General features: G+C 43.4%; 4 protein-coding genes across 6 annotated transcripts; 2 read left to right on the top strand and 2 right to left on the bottom strand.

Moving 5' to 3' along the window:
- Positions 1-1,620: 1,620 nt before the first annotated feature.
- On the top strand, positions 1,621-6,982 carry LOC4337438 (uncharacterized). 2 transcript variants are annotated; one of them, XM_026024550.2, is made up of 3 exons: positions 1,621-1,949; positions 3,784-3,995; positions 4,068-6,982. In XM_026024550.2, the coding sequence occupies exons 1-3, from the start codon at positions 1,674-1,676 to the stop codon at positions 6,595-6,597; spliced, it is 3,018 nt and encodes a 1,005-aa protein (XP_025880335.1). In that variant the 5' UTR covers positions 1,621-1,673; the 3' UTR covers positions 6,598-6,982. The 2 variants fall into 2 exon arrangements, with proteins under 2 accessions (XP_025880335.1, XP_015635038.2); XM_015779552.3 differs by having other exon boundaries at positions 3,763-3,995.
- Positions 6,983-7,734: 752 nt separating this feature from the next.
- LOC4337437 (phosphomannomutase-like) lies at positions 7,735-10,764 on the bottom strand. The gene is made up of 11 exons (NM_001402459.1): positions 10,389-10,764; positions 10,212-10,256; positions 10,038-10,104; positions 9,841-9,917; positions 9,549-9,584; positions 9,412-9,467; positions 9,239-9,338; positions 9,064-9,159; positions 8,898-8,987; positions 8,637-8,688; positions 7,735-8,053 (listed from the first exon to the last, which is right to left on the bottom strand). Exons 1-11 carry the CDS (start codon positions 10,458-10,460, stop codon positions 7,998-8,000), a joined length of 747 nt encoding a protein of 248 aa, NP_001389388.1. The 5' UTR covers positions 10,461-10,764; the 3' UTR covers positions 7,735-7,997.
- A 1,958-nt stretch (positions 10,765-12,722) lies between these two features.
- Positions 12,723-14,588, bottom strand: LOC4337436 (elicitor-responsive protein 3-like). The gene is made up of 5 exons (XM_015778750.3): positions 14,417-14,588; positions 13,746-13,811; positions 13,457-13,583; positions 13,101-13,218; positions 12,723-12,988 (listed from the first exon to the last, which is right to left on the bottom strand). The coding sequence occupies exons 1-5, from the start codon at positions 14,481-14,483 to the stop codon at positions 12,929-12,931; spliced, it is 438 nt and encodes a 145-aa protein (XP_015634236.1). The 5' UTR covers positions 14,484-14,588; the 3' UTR covers positions 12,723-12,928.
- Positions 14,589-15,808: 1,220 nt separating this feature from the next.
- On the top strand, positions 15,809-18,468 carry LOC9266719 (anamorsin homolog 2-like). Of its 2 annotated transcripts, XM_015778013.3 has the most exons (8): positions 15,826-16,000; positions 16,095-16,250; positions 16,903-17,057; positions 17,138-17,233; positions 17,312-17,471; positions 17,557-17,693; positions 17,835-17,909; positions 18,010-18,345. In XM_015778013.3, the coding sequence occupies exons 2-8, from the start codon at positions 16,118-16,120 to the stop codon at positions 18,046-18,048; spliced, it is 795 nt and encodes a 264-aa protein (XP_015633499.2). In that variant the 5' UTR covers positions 15,826-16,000; positions 16,095-16,117; the 3' UTR covers positions 18,049-18,345.
- The last annotated feature ends 188 nt before the right edge of the window (positions 18,469-18,656 follow it).

The raw sequence follows: 18,656 nt of genomic DNA, 5'->3' as shown, positions 1-18,656 counted from the left end.
ATGAATAAGATGAGATCGATGGACTCAAAACGAAAATTTCTACTCTCCCAATACCTAGTATGAGATAACGGTTATCTATGAGATATGGAAAGTTGCATTAAGACCAGCTAATAGGGCTAAATCATTGAAATAAGGAAGTGTAAATCGTTTCATACTTTCTCGCTAAGGCGTGCCGCCCGAAATTTCAGCCCCCATCTCCACACGCGTTTACCTATCGATGATAGAAAGGCAAAGTTTGCAGCCGGCACGCTAAACAATTTTAGCATGAACACGGCAACACGTACGACCTGTTTATATATGACTAAAACTTTTTAAAATTTTTTAGTCCCTATCATATCAGATGTTTGATACCAATTATAAATATTAAACGTAGACTATTAATAAGACCCATTATATAACCCTGAACTAATTCGCAAGACGAATCTATTGAGCCTAATTAATCCATGATTAGCCTATATGATACTAAAGTAAACATGCGCTAGTTATGGATTAATTAGGCTTAAAAAATTTGTCACGTGAATTAGCTCTCATTTATATGTAATTAGTTTTATAAGTAGTCTATGTTTAATACTTTAAATTCATCCGATATGACAGGTACTGAATCCAAACATCATCTAAATAGTACCAGTGGAGTACGTAGTAGTAGCTTTACTAGAGGGTATAGCTTTACTATAGGGTAAAAATGAAAGAAAAAAAGTTTTTCTTTTGACATGAAAAAAGAAAAGTTTTCATGAGAACCCAATGAGAGAAATGAATACAGTCTATACGTGTACTCCCTCCGTTCCATAATATAGCAACCGGTATCCTATAATATAGCAATTTAAAACCAGATAAAATATTTTATAGTACAACGAATCTGAATAAAAGAATATTCAAATTCGTTGTACTATAAAATGTTGGGTGCAGATCCCCTGGAGTTGGCTTCCAACTTCAACCGGTGAATTTGGACCAATCTGACCCCTTACTTTGTTTATATGGGTTAGATGTAGCCATGTCACCTCTTTCTAATTACACATTTACAACAGAAATAATCCTATCTAAATTTATTTTTTTGTGTTGTCCGTCCATTCAGATCAATAGTCTCGGAAGAGCATTATACATCATGGAGTAAAAAATAATTATCTTTAAACTTTTTTAACTGAGTTGTTAAGAAATTAACGGTATTGAGACCTGTATCGAACTCATTCATTCTAATAATCGACAGAACAAGAAGCTTCTATCGGTGCAATGTTTTTGTTTTGTTTGTTCTTATCTAATTGTTGTCAGAAAGTTTAAAGGTAACATGTTCTCTACTGTACTAGATAATATTTTTTTATAGACTCTACATTGTAGTATTTCTTTTGAAAGAAAATGGGCTAGTAGTAACCAGGGAAAAAGGGATTGGATTTAATCTAATCCATCAAATTAAAGGGATGGCTTAGATTAAGTAAATCCACTGTGTGGATTTGGAGGCAACTCCAGGGGATCCACACCCTAAAATGTTCTATCTAATTTTAGATTGCTATTATATTATTTTAGACATGTAGATTGTAGGAGTAGACTATATACAGGGCCTTCACTTCAGCCTTTCACGTCCCTGTGTAACGACAAATCTTCTTTTTTTTTTCTCTTCCCTGCTCGCAGACTGCACAGGGCCTGCACGCAATTACTGTTCCTTTTTCCCTTCTTTTTCCATGCGAAAGAAAATGAATCCATTTCCTCATGCTGCTGCTGCTCTCGATCCATCCTCAGTTCTCAACGCACAATACAAACACACACACACAGAGGGAGAGGGAGACGCAGGGTCACCACCTAATCACCACCACCACCTCCACCACCTCCTCTCTTCTCGGGATTGTTACTGCTCCACTCACTGCTTGGCCCTTCTCTCACCTTCTTCCAACTTCCCCCTCTCCTTCTACTCCCCTCCAGGATCGAACCCCGCGCGCTGCAACAAGCCTGGCATTTTGGTATGTATTTCTTTTTTCTTTTAATTTTTGTGTACTAGTTCATCCGCTTGGAACATGGTACATGGTTCTTGGCCTTCTGGGTTCATCTTCTTGCTGGGAAGCAATCGGTTTGATTGTTAACCCCCCGCGATCTTCAGCCAGCGTGCGTGCTTCTTTTGTTTGTGCTGTGCGATTGTGCCGTGGGGTTTGGTTATAGTTTGATTCTTTGCTCTTTTTTTTCTTTTTCTTTTTTTAGGGTTTTGTGTTTGATGCAAGGATTCAGTTAGCGCACACCTGTTCTCTTCGAAAGCTTTATTTAGTGATGTTTGCGTTGGTGTAAAGCATGGAGAGTTCTTGCGAATTAATGGGTTGTGATGGAAATGCTAAAAAAATGTAAAGATCATTAATTATTGGCGTTACAGAAACCACAAATTTGTTGCAGGGGGCTAACTAGAGATGTGGAGTGTTAAAAATGTCATGGTATCACCGTGCTGCGGGTTTTGTGAAATTGTTTCCTTGTTTTTTTCCTTTTGGTAATATTTTGGAGGAAGATCGTGTGAAATCACTAGTATTAATTGTTTTGTGAGGAAGGTTATGTAAAATTGTGGTGCCTCTTGAATCTTGATGCCATAACCAGCGTATGACTTATAAGTTAAATAAAGCTTCCATTATCTAAAAAAAGATGACTTATAAGTTATAACATGTCGGGATTTTTGACTATTTCATCTTAAGAACAAATTAAAAGCAAGACAAGTACTAACAAGTTTACATGGGTGCAAAGATTAATAGGCAAGGGCGCCAAGCTGTGAGGAACTAGATAGATTTCACAGCTCCCCGTTGGGAGGCACACTGCTTGCTTATTATAGCTGCTGCATGTGTACTGTTTGTGTTACTGCGCACATATTTCCTTGAGAAGCTTTCTTTACTACTGTTTGTGTTGGTATAAAGCATGGTGAGTTCTTGAGAATAGAAGGTCTGTGATGGAATGATAATATGCAGAGATCATGGATTATTGACGGCAAAGAAACCACAAATTTGCTACAATGGGGCAGCTAGAGATGTGTAACGCGATGTTTGATTATTTGCACTTTGTCATCTCACCGGGGTGTCACTGTGCTGCAGATCGTATGAAATTATTATATTTTTAGGAAGGTGTGTGTATGTTTGCTTGTTTTGCACGGATAAATGTGTGAAATATGGTGTCATGATGGCATCACCAATGTGTGCCCTATAACATGTTGGCATTGATGTTAAAAGCAACATAGAACTACAAGAGAAGTAACAAGTTGTGCAGTGCAAATTTACATGAGTTTGAACTATATATAAACAGATTTCACAGCTCTCTGTTGGGAGGCACATTGCTTACTTCTTATAAGAGCAGGATCAATAATACCGCCCGTTGCTGGCTATAAAATTCGCCATGTCATTTAGTAGGCTATATAGTATATAGATGTAGCTTGCGTTTTCTTCCTTGGGCAGGCCAAAAGCTGCATGCACAAACTGATTGCTGTCCAATCACCATTTATCCTGAACAGCTAGTACCCAATCACTATGCGTAAGCAAGGGTATGGCCAATTGCAGTAAATTCACCTAGTCTTGGAGGCTGCGTGCAGCCGGCGCTAATATAGTCGCCCGCTTAAGTTCTCTGTCCTTGATTCCCTCCGCCAACTCAGCTTTTTTGCCATGATGGATATATTATAGCCTGCTTAATTCTCCTATTGTACTTGCTCTAAGCTTCTGCATGTGTACTGTTACTCAAACACTTGTTAATCCTCCTTTTTTTTTGCATGTGTACTGTTACTCAAACACTTGTTAATCCTCTTTTTTTTTTCAGAACCTCTTCTTTGTGAACCAGTTGCAGGCACAATTACGAGGTGGAAAAGTGACTTTGGCTGCTCAGCAGGAGGGTTTCAGTGACAAGATGAATTCTGGTGCTGAATATGAAGATGGCAGTGAGGAAGAAGAACCATATGAACGTGTGTTTTATGATGATGAAGACGATGGCAATGATGATTCAATATGTGGGGATCCCTGTGATGATTCAGTACCAAAAGAGGAGGTGCACAGGTAAAGTGGCAAAGACACATTTCATGTGGAGCATTTCATCAATCTGGTGCTTAATTCTCGCAGTACTTGCAGGAAGCTTATGCATGAAGCAGAGCCATATGATGATTTGGTGGCTGGTGAGGAGGAATCTGTTGAGAACTCTGCTCTGCAAGCTTTCAAGAAGGAACGAAATGAGCAAGAGCTCAAGCAGGCCCAGAAAATGGGTTACAGCATTAAGCAAAAGGAGATACCAGTGGACATGGAAATGGGAATGAAACCGTTCAAAAAACGGCTTGTCAAGTTTGCTGATGATGTATCATGTTACACATACAGTACCGAGAGTTTTGCTGCTGCAAAGTTGGAGAAAAGGAAAGCTCAGTTTGATGACCAGGACAAGCACCTCCATAAGAAACAGGAACACACTCCACCTTCGTTTCCTCAGGATGGTGGCAAGCTGAAAGAAGTGGACAACACTAATCTGTATGTGGGCAACCTACCTGCTTCTGTAGGTTCTCACAAGCTCATCGAGCTATTTCTACCTTTCGGTCAAATTGTCAGATCAAGAGTTGTGGATGATTGTTTCACTGGTTTGAGCCAGGGATATGGCTTTGTGAAGTATTCTGATCCTCGCTGTGCTTCTGAAGCTATTAAGCGCATGAATGGGCGCTTGGTTGAAGGAAGAGCTCTAGAGGTCAGAGTAGCTGGTTTTCCATCATCAGAGGATAATAGCCAGCAGCCTTCAAAGGAAACTGACATGGCTAAATTGTATGTGTGCAACCTTTCCTTGTCCATGAACACAGACAGGCTGATTCATCTTTTTCTGCCTTTTGGGGAAGTAACTAATGCAAAGGTGGCCAAAGATCACACAACAGGCTTAAGTAAAGGATATGGCTTTGTGCAGTACTCTAGTCCTCACCATGCAGCTGAGGCTGTCATCCATTTGAATGGACGTCTTGTCGATGGAAGAAAGATAGAGGTTCGAGTATCTGGCATACCTTCAACACTGCCAAATTCAGCTGTTGAATCACCCAGCACCACCAGAAATTCAGCTGTTGAATCACCCAGCACCACCAGAACCGTCAAGGAAATTGACATGTCTAATCTGTATGTCTGTAACATGCCATCGTCAATTGACACCAAGAAGTTGGTTGAGCTTTTCCTTCCATTTGGTAAGATCACCCATGCAAGAGTGGTGGCAGATCCTGACACCTTTTCAGCCAAAGGATATGGTTTCATCAAGTTTACTGATTCTGAATCTGCTACCAAAGCTATTGCAGCAATGAATGGAGCATTGGTTGGAGGAGAAATGATAATTGTCAGAGTTGCAGGCCTTTCCCCATCAGCATCCATCTCAGCTGTACAGACCACTCAAGACATCAACAAGTCTAGACTATACATCACTAATCTTCCACGGTCGATGACTGCCGATAAGATGGTTAATCTTTTCGCGCCCTTTGGTCAGATCACTAAAGTCCTGATGAATCTGGAGTATAGTCTAGTGTGGTATGCAGATGCACCCTCAGCTACCAAAGCTGTCCAACACATGGATGGATACATGGTTGAAGGAAAGAGGTTAGTGGTCAAGAGATCAGAGTTATGTACAACCAACGCTTCACAAGCAGGTGGCAAGCCAATCAAGGAAATCGACATGGCCAATCTCTATGTTGGCAGGGTTCCATCAAGTTTAACTGAAGATCAATTCATCGATCTCTTCCGCCCATTTGGACGAGTTGTTCAAGCTAGAATGTTTCGATTTCAGAGGTATGGCATGGTTAGGTTTGATAATCCTTCATGTGCTGCTGCAGCAATTGATCATTTGGATGGCTACCAGATTGGTGGAAGCATACTGGCTGTGAGAGTCGCGGGGCTTCCAGCAGAATCCAATGCAGCCAAGGGTGCTCTGACATCACAGATGTCTTCTAATGAGCAGGGACAAATCGACATGACTAACCTTTATGTGAGCCATCTCCCGAGCTATGTTAACAACGAAAGACTTATCGACCTCTTCCTACCATGTGGCCAAATCACTCAAGCAAAAGTAGTTGTTGAGAGATACACTGGTGTGAGCAAAGGATTTGGATTTGTCAAGTTTGCTGATGCTTACTCTGCTGCTGTGGCTCTCACTCACATGAATGGTTACCCTCTGGATGGGCATGTGTTGGAGGTTAGGATAGCTGGTGTTCATCCAGATGCTATGAGCAGTTACATGGCGCATTTCTACTCCCACTTCACAATGCATGATCCCGCAAAGGCGGCTGTCGGAATACCTACGTCCTATTGGCCGCACTATTACGATGAATCCGCATACAATACAACAGCTGAGAACCTGGGCCAAGTCACCACTACATCTGCAACCGATGCTTCTGCTGCTCAAACATCTCAGAAGGAAAGGTTGCCTGGATCTAAATCAGTCGATTTGGTTGCTGAGAAAGATTGCTCTTCTGCGTCGAACAAAGTTGCCAATTGTTCTGAGTCACAGCCAACAGCTTGGGCTGGTCCACCTGGCTTTGAGCCTCATGCCATCTCCAAGAAATGTACTGCTGGGTCCAATGCTTCTCAAGCTTGTTCAAAGGATCATTTTGCACAGTCAGGAGGTGGCCACAAAAGGCGTTCAATCGTCTAGCACCATTCACTTCAGGCCACTTGTGGCTTGATCTAACTTGATGGAAGAATCTACCTAAGTTTCCCATCACTTAAGAATTATTAGTCGTCAACGTTTTCTTTTGTAGGGAGATTTCTCTTTAATTGACTGGTTTTCCCATTTGGAGAAAAGACCATGTCCTAACTTTATTGGGTCAGTACAGTACTTCTTAGAGGTCAGGTTATCTGAGCTAGATGGTAGATGAAAACAATGTCAGTGCAATGTAATGGTAAAAACCTCTATGTGGAACCATTGCATGTTTGTTTATGAATCATGATGCCAACTGATGACCACTCTGATGAGTGAGAGATGCTTGGTTGGAGCTTCATGCTATCTGAACTTGTTAAGGTAAGTTGCTGTCCCCTTCCATGTTTGTCTGGTTGACGGTGTAGTACTTCTGGAATGTTAACTGCTTTATTCAGTTCAGTATTTGGTTCAGTTTGATCATGAGGTGAATATGCGCGTGTCGACGTCCCAGGATTCGACTTACCGCCGGTTATCGCGGTTAATGGGCTTACCGCGGGGTACGGTAATATAAATACCGCGATAACCTTCTTAAATTCAAATAAATTTAAAAAATAATTTAAATTTTTGATAAATTTTGCACGGTTTCGTACGGTTTATCACGGTTACCGCGCGGTAACCGTGCTTACCGCCGGGGCGCGGTAACCCAGCCCCGGCGGTTTGGGAAACCCAGGTCGACGATCGTTGAGTTTTTCTGTCTTGCTTGCTTCTTGTGTATACAGCTTTATACTACTGTATAACTACGTCTTCAGTTCAGTTTCACTTACTGGTTCTACTGGTTCTGTTTCACTTTCTTGTCCCACAACGTTGTTGTTCCAGCTGTACGCAAAGTACAGCTAAATTGCAATAATAAGTAGACGTTGTGTGTGGAAAGTAAAACTTTTATAGAGGTTCAATGGCGTTCACTGTGCTGCATGAAGATTTGGTGAAAAAAAAAAAACTGGAAATCACTGGCAGTTCAACCAGCTAACTCACAGTTACACTTCATGTGGAATCACAAATTAACAGGTCCAAGCCAAGCCGAAAATCGTTTATACTACAGTTGATTCACAAAGGCCACACATTCACGCCTTGCTCGCAGATATGAATAATGGATTTAGCAGAAAATAACTAACAGTGACAACCAAACGTCCGCGTATATTTATCCTTTTACACCTCTGAATTTTAAAACCAGCCAGACGGGGTAAACAATGCCAGCTCTCATTTATTTGAACCAAAGTGTACACATATAATCTGAAACTTGTGAATACGGAGAAGTACATTCTGTAAGAAGCAGCACTTGTATGGTATAAAAAAAAGGGAAATACAGGAAATGTGAGGAATGCTATGTAAAATAAATAAAATGCACGGTAATCAGGTCACTTCGACATGAAGAGAGATCTGCACTGCTCTGCTGTATCATCAGGACTGGTAACTGCAAATATAAATGATGAAATCAGCTTGGTGATGGCATCAATCATGTATTAGCTCAGAAAAGATTTAAAGCAAGTTTAACCTCGGCAAACAAGACTCAGCCACATATGAGAAGCTTGCAAGAGTATTCCTATTTAGTAAGAGGATACAGCTCAACCATAATGGAACTTGTGAAGTATTTCCAGAAGAAAATGTTATTGCTTTGTTTATTCAAGACTTGACCCAAGTGTTTGTGGTTGTTTCAAACTGAATTTTATTCATGAACATTAACCTGAATTGGTCAATTCTAATGATGGAAACTGCCAGCAAGTATACTGCTACTGAACATTCATTTGCATGATCTGTGCAGTATTGCTTGATTGGAATAGCCTGTCTGGTTGGGTCAATACCCAAGTTTCACAGTCTGATCTACGACTGTGTGCTGATGGTTATAGAATGTCTCACAGTAACATTATAAAATTTTTGTGTCCAATAAACCTAATCCTATCTTATACACAAGTTTTAAGTTATAACAAGAAGTTCAAGTCCAACGCATATACAGTAATGTCATGAGAATAATAGCTTTTATGAAACAAACAGCACACCTGTATGTCCAATTGTCCGGTCAGACTCAAATATCTCATAATCATTGCCTCCCTATTGAATGAAAAAAAAGTCAGGCGAAGAACTAAATAGTGGAAATGTTATATAGTTGAATATGATAGACAGATAACAACAAGAATATACTGTAGTGAACATAAAAGGGGCAAAGCATATATAAGGTGTTATTCTAGCATTGTATGGATAAAATACTTAACCACACATAAAGTAGGAAGCACTTTTTTGCTAAAAAGAGTACATATCACCTTGTAGGTTTTGTCCCCAAAGAAATGGATTTCTTGAAATTCCTCAAGATATCTCAAGCAGTAAGTTTTGTCCCAGCCTTGTGGGAACACCTGTTAAAGTGATACAGCAGTAAATATCATGAAACCAATAATTTCTGGCACATTTGTATGAGGATAGAAGGCTTACATCAAAACTAATCTGCCCTCCAATAGAAAATGTCAAGTTCAAGTGGGCGAACTTTTCACGAAGCACTGAGACCATTTTAGGCCGAATGTTATGTACCTATAGTAAATAAGTCAGTTAAGTTTCATGGTGCCTGAATGATAACAAATTATTGCTCTTTGTAAAGAATTGTTTGTACCTTATCATACTTTTCAAACTCATCACGTTCTTCTTGACTACAATTTCTCCCTATGGGCGACACATTCAGCATTCCACTTCGGAACTCTATGAATGTACCCCTGATGAAACAGTTATTTGGTCCATAAGGAGCTGTTGCCCAATGGGAATTAGTAGATAGGTTTGTTCACTGACCTTTTGATTGGGATGTCCAAGTCAGCAATGTAATGAAGCGTGAAGTTAATAAATTCCTGCAAAGAACATGTATCATCGATTGCATGGCCTTAAAATTTATGTGTGAACAAGCAACACTATAACTAAAAAAGGCTCACCTTTAGCTGATCATCTCCAAGAAACGATTTCAAACTCTGCAGAGCACAAAACATTATGTTCCATAATGTTCCATAATATAGAAAGGCGTCGTTCTAAGACCAGTAGCAGCCAATGACTTTTTTTTTTTGGGGGGGGGGGGGGGGGCGGGTATGGCAACACTATGTCATTTAGAAATTGGCCAAATGAAAAGAAGAACCTCTACCATTATTCCCAGGCCCCAGCCAGGAATTTGATGATCTCCAAGTGAAATTTCAGACACTATATAATGCATATATTTGCCTAAGGACTTACTTGAGTTCCAATGAGTTCGCCGTTCTTGTGCGCGACCAGGCCATTTTCAGAGAAGCAGTAATCGTAATCAGTAGTAACTGCGGTGCAAGGATGAATGCAGCTACTCAGAGAGGTTTCATAGAGCATAAGCAATGTGTTCTTGGATTAGAGAACACACATCAACTAAATCCGCAAGCTAGAGAGTACAGGTTCAAAACCTGATTTGCCGAGTTGTTCGGAAATCTTCACCAGATCAGATCCCCCAACCACGCCCACAGTGACATGCTGCTCCCAATACATACATAACCAAAACATGACATGAATCCCATATGGTCCATGGAAACCAGGAGGAAGAGAAGTGAAGAGGAGAAGCGCAGAGACGCCATTCTCACCTCGCGCAGCTGCTTCATGAACTGGAGCATCTCCGGCGTCACCACCTATACCCCCAAAAAAAAAAGAAGAGAAGAACAAGATTCATTCAACAACGACGATGCAGCTGCAGCGAGGAAACTATCGCTCGGGAAGAGATGAGATGAGATGACGGAAGCGGATCCGGAGAATGGGGAAACCTTGCGGGGCGCGGTGAGGGTGCCGTCGACGTCGAAGAGCGCGAGGACACCGGCATTCTTCCTCGCCGCCATCGCCACCACTCCGCTCCTCCTCCTCCTCCTCCTGCTGCTACAGCGAACGGGCGCGGTATAGCAGCAGCAACAGAGCCCGGATGATGCGTGCGGCGACGGGAAAGGCAGCTTGGGTCGTTTCGCCGGTGCGGATCTAGACGCGCTCCCTCGCTTCGCCTCGCTTCCCGCGGCGGCGGCAACGGCGAGGCGGGGGAATTTATAGGCGGCGCGGGCGCGAGGTGTGCGTCGGGATCTGCGCGAGGAGGCGAAGCGGAGGAGGAGGAGAAGACGAAGAAAGTCAAGCCGTCTCGTGGAGTGGGAGAGTGAGGAGGACGAGGTGGGGGTGAGCGCCACGTCACGTGACCAATCGCGCCTATGGATTGGGGTGAGGTGAGGCCATTCACATTGCAAGCACCGACGGTAGTGTCTTACCCCAGACATTTAGCTCAAAGACACCCTTTCCCACGGTACAAGGATCTTATTTTGCGTGACTAGTTGGATTTGGGCACTGTACAAGGAAACCGGCCCACAACGCTCGTGACTTGGTGGATGGCAGCGAAGGGGACCGAAGGAAATCAATTTCCCCACCTACCCTCGGACAACGACCCGTCTTCTCTTCTCGCTTTCACCTCCTCCATCGTCTTCTCCGCTCTACTTCCTCCCACGCCACCGCTCCTCCTCCTCCTCGTCTCGTCCCGCCCCGCCCCTACTCCTCCGCTCCTGCATGGCCGCTGCCCCTCCTTCCGCCCTCCCCACCGCCACCGCGGCCCCTCCTTCCGCACCCCCTCTTCACTGGCCCCGCACGGGAGCGTGGTGGACGGGCTCGGTGCGGCAGTGTTGGCTGCGGAGCTCGGCGACGACCTGGCCAAGGCGGCGGATCTGGCGGACGCGGCGTTCTTCGGCGCAAGGCCCTGTAGCGACGAGGAGGAGGTGGTGGGGGCGTAGATCCGGCGGTGAGACGCCGCCGCCATGGTGGATGTCGCCGCGCACCTCGACTCCTCCGCCTCCTCTAGCGCTGCCATGGGGACGCTGCCGCTCCAGGCCTCCCTCCTTCTCCCCGAGCTCCCCCTGGCGGCGAGATGACTCCGATGCGGCGGTCGGCGTCGGATTTGGCGGACACGGCGGATTTGTTTTTTCATCATGTGGTGTACATACGTCTCGATTTGTTTTGTTGAATCCGTCTTATTTGAGTTATTCTCTTCCAATCCCGAAAATTTTCGTGCCTAACTTGGTGTCTGGAGGAAGAGTGGCTGTGGCGGGAGCGCTAGTGTTGTGGCGGGAGGAGGAACTTCGCTGCGGCGGGAGTGGATTTTGGGAGGACGATTCTGGGATTTCACGGTGCTAGGGCACGCGTGTGCGAGGCGATGCTGCCCACAGTGCGCATGCCCGGGGATTTCGGCGTCGCGCGCTCCCTCGCTTGGACCAGGTTCCGCGCGGCTCTGCTTGGGGGCGAGGAGCTCAGCTAGGGCGCGCATCCATCTGCCACGCACACGAAAAGCCTAGCTGGCATGGTGTAGCACTGATCCAGCTAGGAGCACTGTGAGAGGCCTGAGTACGTTTTTTATTGTGGGCCGTGGCCTGCTCGGCCCATCTCGCTACGGTGGGCCGTTTTGTTTGTCTGGGTTGCCTTTGTTAACACTTGGGATGGGATAGTCAATTTGATGTCATTTTCGTTTTCTACCGTACCAAGTTTTGGAGAATGTCTTCTGCATAACTGTATGTGTTGCGCTGCTCACTGACATGTGGGTCTCACGTGCTAGAGGATCTCTATTGCATTTTTTAATATTGTCAAATTTTGATAAGGTAGTAATCTAAAGTTCTAAACACATCCCAAATACTCCACAATGGGCCTGTTCACTTTGATGCAAAAAAAAAACCTTACCAAATTTTGGCAACTTACTAAATTTTTTGCAGGATTTCTTATATAGTTACCAAAATTTAGCAGCAAACTAAATGTAGCCACTTTTTTTTGCAACCTTACCAAATTTTGGTAAGGTTGAAAATGGCATCAAAGTGAACAGGCCCCGTATGTCCATGTCTTGCCATGCCAAAATTCGGTGATTTTTTACAAACTTCTCCACATAACACTACACAAGAATATTTGGCATGGTAGCAAAGCAAACAACACCCACACTTCTACCCTACCAAATTTTGGTATTATCAAACTTTGCTAAATTTTGGTGTTCCCAAAATTTGGTAAGGTTAATTTTATATCAGCGAAAATATGCGTCGGTGTCGCGTTCGCAAAGTAGATTTGCCCTCGTCATGAAAGAAAGTGCATGATTCGATAAAAATATTCTGGATTTCACACCATCACATCTTTGTAGTAAAAAATATACAAAATTTAGGCAGAGCAAGTCAATGGTCTGGGATATACATATAAATGGATGTTTCAGTTCTTAGGACATCATAGCACGGAGTATTGTTGACAAGCACATTAATTCTTGAGACAAGATCTCCTCTCGTTGATGCTCATTAGTAGCAGGCAATCAGTTCCAGCTGCTGTAACCCTCCCCCTCGTTCTCGTGGTTGTGATGATGGCGAGTTTCCTGAAGAAATTCGAGTGTCCAGCACATTAGCATCACACACTCCAACCAGATGTTCAGACACAATGGCAACAACACCATCGATGTTGCAAGAGACAGAGGTAAGTGTTTTTACCGCTGCTGGAGTGAAGGTGAGAGCAACCTTGATCTCTCCACAGTACTTCTCCTCCTTGACGACACGGTGGACGGCTGGAGGAAGGCTGCCTTCCAGGAACACAGGCTCCAGAGGAATGCTGAAATTTTGCACAGGTGAGCAAGAACCATACATGCATAGACTGACAAATATCACTCTGAAGAGATGTTCAGAGAAAGGTGTTCTTCTGAACTTTCTTCAGAAGCTCATGTTGTCTCATGGAAGAAGGGATTCTACTCTCAAGATGGATAAACATGTTTGAGTTCAGAAGCTGCATTTCAGCTGTGCACTGCTAAAATGGAAGAATGCAGAGTGTCACCCATAATTTAGATGCTTACTTTGCTTCACCGACGAAATCGTCAGCTGAGAAGGCATCACTGTCCATGATCTTGACATTGAGCTGTGGAACATCGTCGGAGACGGTGAAGACGAAGGTCTCGTTCCATTCAGGCTCGCTTCCTGCTCCTGAATCGTTTGAAAGCAAAGATTGAGGTTCATCAGATTAGGATCGTATTCCCGCCCATTTAGGTATAGGTACAGTACAAATCAGTTGATGCTCCATAGCAACAGCACTGAACCTTGTTCCTAATGCAATGGAATTAGTATGTGCTAACAGTTAACGAATACCTTTTGCAACGCTGCTTTTCTGCTCCTGAGTGCGGCAGGTGAGGATCACGTAGGGGTCCATGTCGTCTGATTTGGCAAAAATACACACAAATTGGCATCAAATGAAGAGCGTAAAAAACAGTGATTCTCAGATAAAGTTTGAGAAGATTGTGATTGAGTATGTCTAGCCCCTACGTACACATGCTTTCTCACTCTAACGCTATGATGTTTTTAACTTTTTACTCGAGTAGGAGTGTAGGACAGGACAGCACAAGCAAAACTCCACGATATACTGGCGTGCTTTTATCCATCCTTCGTCGTTTTCGCATGCAGATACATATTTTTTTTTAGGTTTGCTTTAGAGTAATGAAGTGAAATAAAACAATTGTTAGGCATTAACAACAGGACATCAAGCACTATAAGTCACCGTTGACCCATGATCTAGCTAGAACAACATGCTGATAATTGCTTAACCAACCGCGAAATGCCCCTCCTCGATCACTCTGTCTAGTATCCTCACTGGTAATGAATCATGATATCTATTGATGCCTTGTTCATGCATCTAATCTGTCAGGTTCACAATCCTAAAGAAACGATTAAGCAGTCAACCAGCAAAGAAGAGAAGAAATGGCGTAATCAAAAACAAAAGCTTTGCAAACACAGCAAGAAGAGGTAGAAGGATGTGTGTTTACTCAAGAAGTCAGTGTCCTCGAGGCCCTTGGCGCAGACGAGGAGGACCTCCAGCTTCCCGTGCACCATCTCTCCTCTTCTCTTCGATCGATCTCTCGCTAGTCGCTAGTCTTCTTGCCGTTGATCTCTTCTTCTTCTTGATGATGATGTTGCACAGGCACTTTCCCCTTTGCTAGTATGGCCAGTAATCTTCACCAACTCATATAGCAAGTCGTTGAAGGTGCCAGCCAAGGTGGCCAAGTAGCCAGCATGGCCCACTCTGACAGTCTGTGTCTTACTAATAACCATTAATTATTGAGGAGAATTAAAAAAAAAGAAGAATTAAGTACGGGTCAATGACCTCCTCCTAGCATTTATCTTGCAGAAAGAGACGAGCCGAGCAGCCTCCTCTGGCCTAGGTTGAGCTGGAACCGGCACATGAACTCATGAGACGAGAACATGCCGGGGAGACTGGCTTGATGCAATGCATATTTTCACCTAATTGTATAAAAAAAAAGGGATAGACGTGGGTGATTTACATCATCTCACGTCTCTACTGCTGTGGGAGGGACAGGGAACGGATCCGGTAATCCGTTAATAGGCGCGTTGGTTTACAACATAAGATTTGATTAGTGGTGACTTGAAAAAGGAAAAAAAAATGTTTGTGGGAGTATTTGGCTGAGGGATTCACGCGTGCTTGCATTTGAAGTTTTGAACGATGCAGCATGTAGATCAATACGGTTCAGCCATCCCAGCCCAAACAAGATTAGGCCTCACTCTTGGGCCACAATCATGCTTCCAATGGCCAGCTTACTGGCAAATGTAAGGAGGAGGCCAAAACTTGGGTCTGGCGTGAGAAGTCTCCATGATTGGTTAATTTTTAGTTAGCCCGGGATACATGTACATCTTTTTTTTTCTTTTGTTTACTTCTTTTATGTTCAATGAAATTGACGGCTCGCCGATTCATTAAAAAAATCATGATGCATATGAATATTAAAAGGACTCCTTTTCATCTTATTATTAGTCCTAATCAAAAGAGTAGAATGCACGTTGATAAAATGTAATCTCCCTTTACACCAGGTTTATACTACATCTAGGCTCCCATCTGATGGCCTAAACAGCCAAAGAAAAAGCTAAAATTTGAATTTTTAAATTTAAATTTGAGATTGATTTTGAGATATTTTCAACGTAGTTTCTTTTACAGCATTGGCTTTAAGTCACCAAGAACACATATATAAAACGTTTACCTATAAATTTATTTTTATTCCCTAATAAACCGTTTTGGTTTATAAGAAAAAAGCCAAACGATGGGGGAGTAACTTTTTGAAAAAGCACCAAAATGGGAATACCAGCGTATCTTCTACTACTACTACGTATCTGCTGCATTCCACGGCACCACAAAAACCAACGGATGCACCAACCCGACGCCCCCGCGGTCACTGACTGGTGGGGCCAGACCACCAACTAAACTCTCTCTCCCTTTCCTCTCGAGCCCCCGATTCGCCCGCAAGGTCGCCGTCTCCATCTCGTCTCCCTCGCCGCCGCCTCGCCGTGGCTGCCCCTCCATCCGTACGCCGGTTGAATCGTCGGCTGGCTGCTTCGATCTGGTTCCGGTTCCTGATTGCTTGCTCCACCGATTGACCGATCGCGTTTTGAGGGTTGGGGGTTTGCTTTTTTTGGATTCCGCTTGCGCGGTTGCAGGTGGTGCGTCGATCTGCGTCCATATGGCGGCGACAGCTGCGGCGCTCGCGGTGACGGACGAGCTGGCGTTGCCGCTCCGCGCGGTGGGGGATCTGGCGGCCGCCGCGGGGGTCTCGCGGGAGGAGGTGGTGGTCATCACGCAGTGCGCCTCGCTTGGTGAGCTTCTCCTCGTCTCGTTTGGGTTGTTTGAATACTTTTCGCCTGAAATTTGTTTGAATACTGAATCCATCTACTCGGATTAGGACTTTGCGTGCTTAGAATCAATCTGGAATTGTGCCTAGGCTGTGTTACCAGCGTTTGTCCTTTTGCTGATTTTGGTTTTGATTTGTTCCAACCCTACAAATCACACTAGTTCAATCGATTCATGGTAGCTCCTTGAAAGACCTGTTTGGGATTGGAGCTCATTTCTGACGACGCCCCCTTATTATACTTCATATGCTAATTCTATGTAGATTCATTTCACCACATGTAGGACCAAATAGGGAACACCTGTGAGACAGCGCTATTGGTTGACGAAGGAAAAATTTTTTTCCATATGCTCGCATTAATCACGAGGGGAAAATATTGGAGAACATCTCCCTATATGTCTGCATTGATTATCTAAATTCATCTAGTGGTAATATGCAATATGCAATTCTCACCAATGACTACTAAATTCCAAAATTTGGACCCTACAACCGACACACTGTTTTGCTCTGCTATATGTTCAGTTTCGATTTCTGTTATGCTTTAGTATACCTTATCCTTGTAGTATACATTTTGGTTTGTCATAAGCTCGTTTTGAACATTCCATGTTGGCATGGTTCAGGTGGGAAGTTACCTTTTGATGATGCATCAGTTGGTTCTGTTCTTGCTGTCATTAAGAAAGTGGAAAACTTGGGCGATCTGTTCATAACTGAAATAAGCAGGGTTCTTAAAGCTGGAGGCATGGTGCTTATACAGAGTTCCCCCTCTGATCAGGATGTATGTACTGTTTTGCCAATATACTTTATTTTGTAATGCTTAATTTGCACTCCCTGATCTTCTGATCTTCTCTTCATCAGCCCAATAACTCTATTCAGCGCAAGCTACTGTTAGGAGGATTTGTTGACGTGCAAGCTTCTGCTGCAAGTTCCCAGGATAGCGAGCATTCTGTTACTGTGAGTGATCTAGTGCCACAATATGTGTTAATGCTTCTGTGCCGTCATACTTTCTAGTGCTAACTGAATCACATGCAGATTAAGGCAAAGAAGGTCTCTTGGAGCATGGGCTCTTCCTTCCCCCTCAAGAAAGCCACAAAGGGTCTTCCAAAGATTCAGATTGATGATGATTCTGAACTGATTGATGAAGACAGCCTCTTGACTGAAGACGACTTGAAGAAACCAGAACTTCCAGTTGGTACTGTTTTATAGAACCCTTCAGCTTTGTTCAACGTCTATAAATTTAATATGTAGATCCTGAAGGTTTGCTTATGTTTTACCAGTTGGGGATTGTGAGGTGGGAGCCACAAGGAAGGCATGCAAGAACTGTACTTGTGGCCGGGCTGAGGCTGAGGAGAAGGTGGAGAAGCTAAATCTCACATCAGAACAGATCAATAACCCTCAGTCAGCTTGTGGCAATGTGAGCATGACTGCTTTTTAAGTGTTATTTATTTTATTTTTTTTTGCCTTTGGTCCTCTCCCTCTGAAAATCCATAGTTTCATCCTGTTACCCAGATTTGTTGCCTTCCTGTTATGCTTATGTGTGAAATGATAATTGCAGTGTGGGTTGGGCGATGCATTTCGATGTGGTACTTGCCCATACAGAGGTCTACCAGCATTCAAGCCGGGCGAGAAGGTAATTATCTCTCCTGACCCTAAATTCTTGATTCATGAGAACACCAAGATGCCAGTTGAACTTGTTTTTAAGAAACAACTCACTGTTCTCTGATTGGCAGATTGCCCTGCCTGGCAACTTCCTTGCGGCTGACTTGTGATGATAGAAAGGAACATCGGCGACAGCAGCAGATAGGAATTGGCTTCTTTAATTCGTTCGTTTGTTAGGATGTTAAGTTGCTGGTCAAGTATGGGTGTGAGTATGGATAGAAGAGGACCATTTGCTGTAGTCCCTGCTAGTTATTACCACTTTCTGGTTCCCAGGTTTCATGTGTGAGTGTGACTCGCCTATATGCGTCCTGTTTGAGGATATCTGTACTAATAACTGAGAAAGTACCGCACTGTTGTTTCATTGTGGAACTGTCAAATCTCAAATCGCACGTCGCTGCTCGCTGCTCTCTGTTGATCTTGCGAAGTGATTTTTATTTTATATACTCTGATGTAAAGTGAAACAAGATACATTCTACCCCCGTGTAAAATGCAATTTATTCTAATCAGAATTTAAATTTTAAGTTGATTTTAACTTTTCATTGTGATTTATATATTCAGCATTGACTCTTAAATCGCTAAAAACAAACGTAAAAACATCTTCGTACATTATTTTGTTATAGCATGCGAAACGATGCGACTAAATTCTCTTGGTACGCAAATCCAAACGGATAGATACCCTGATGACACGATTAGTTTTCTGCACGTTTGGAACAAACAC

The sequence above is a fragment of the Oryza sativa genome, chromosome 4 (assembly GCF_034140825.1).
Source record: "Oryza sativa Japonica Group chromosome 4, ASM3414082v1".
Classification (NCBI taxonomy): Eukaryota; Viridiplantae; Streptophyta; class Magnoliopsida; order Poales; family Poaceae; genus Oryza; species Oryza sativa.
The sequence above is the reverse complement of the archived record's forward strand: the minus strand, read 5'-3'. Positions and strand labels throughout refer to the sequence as shown.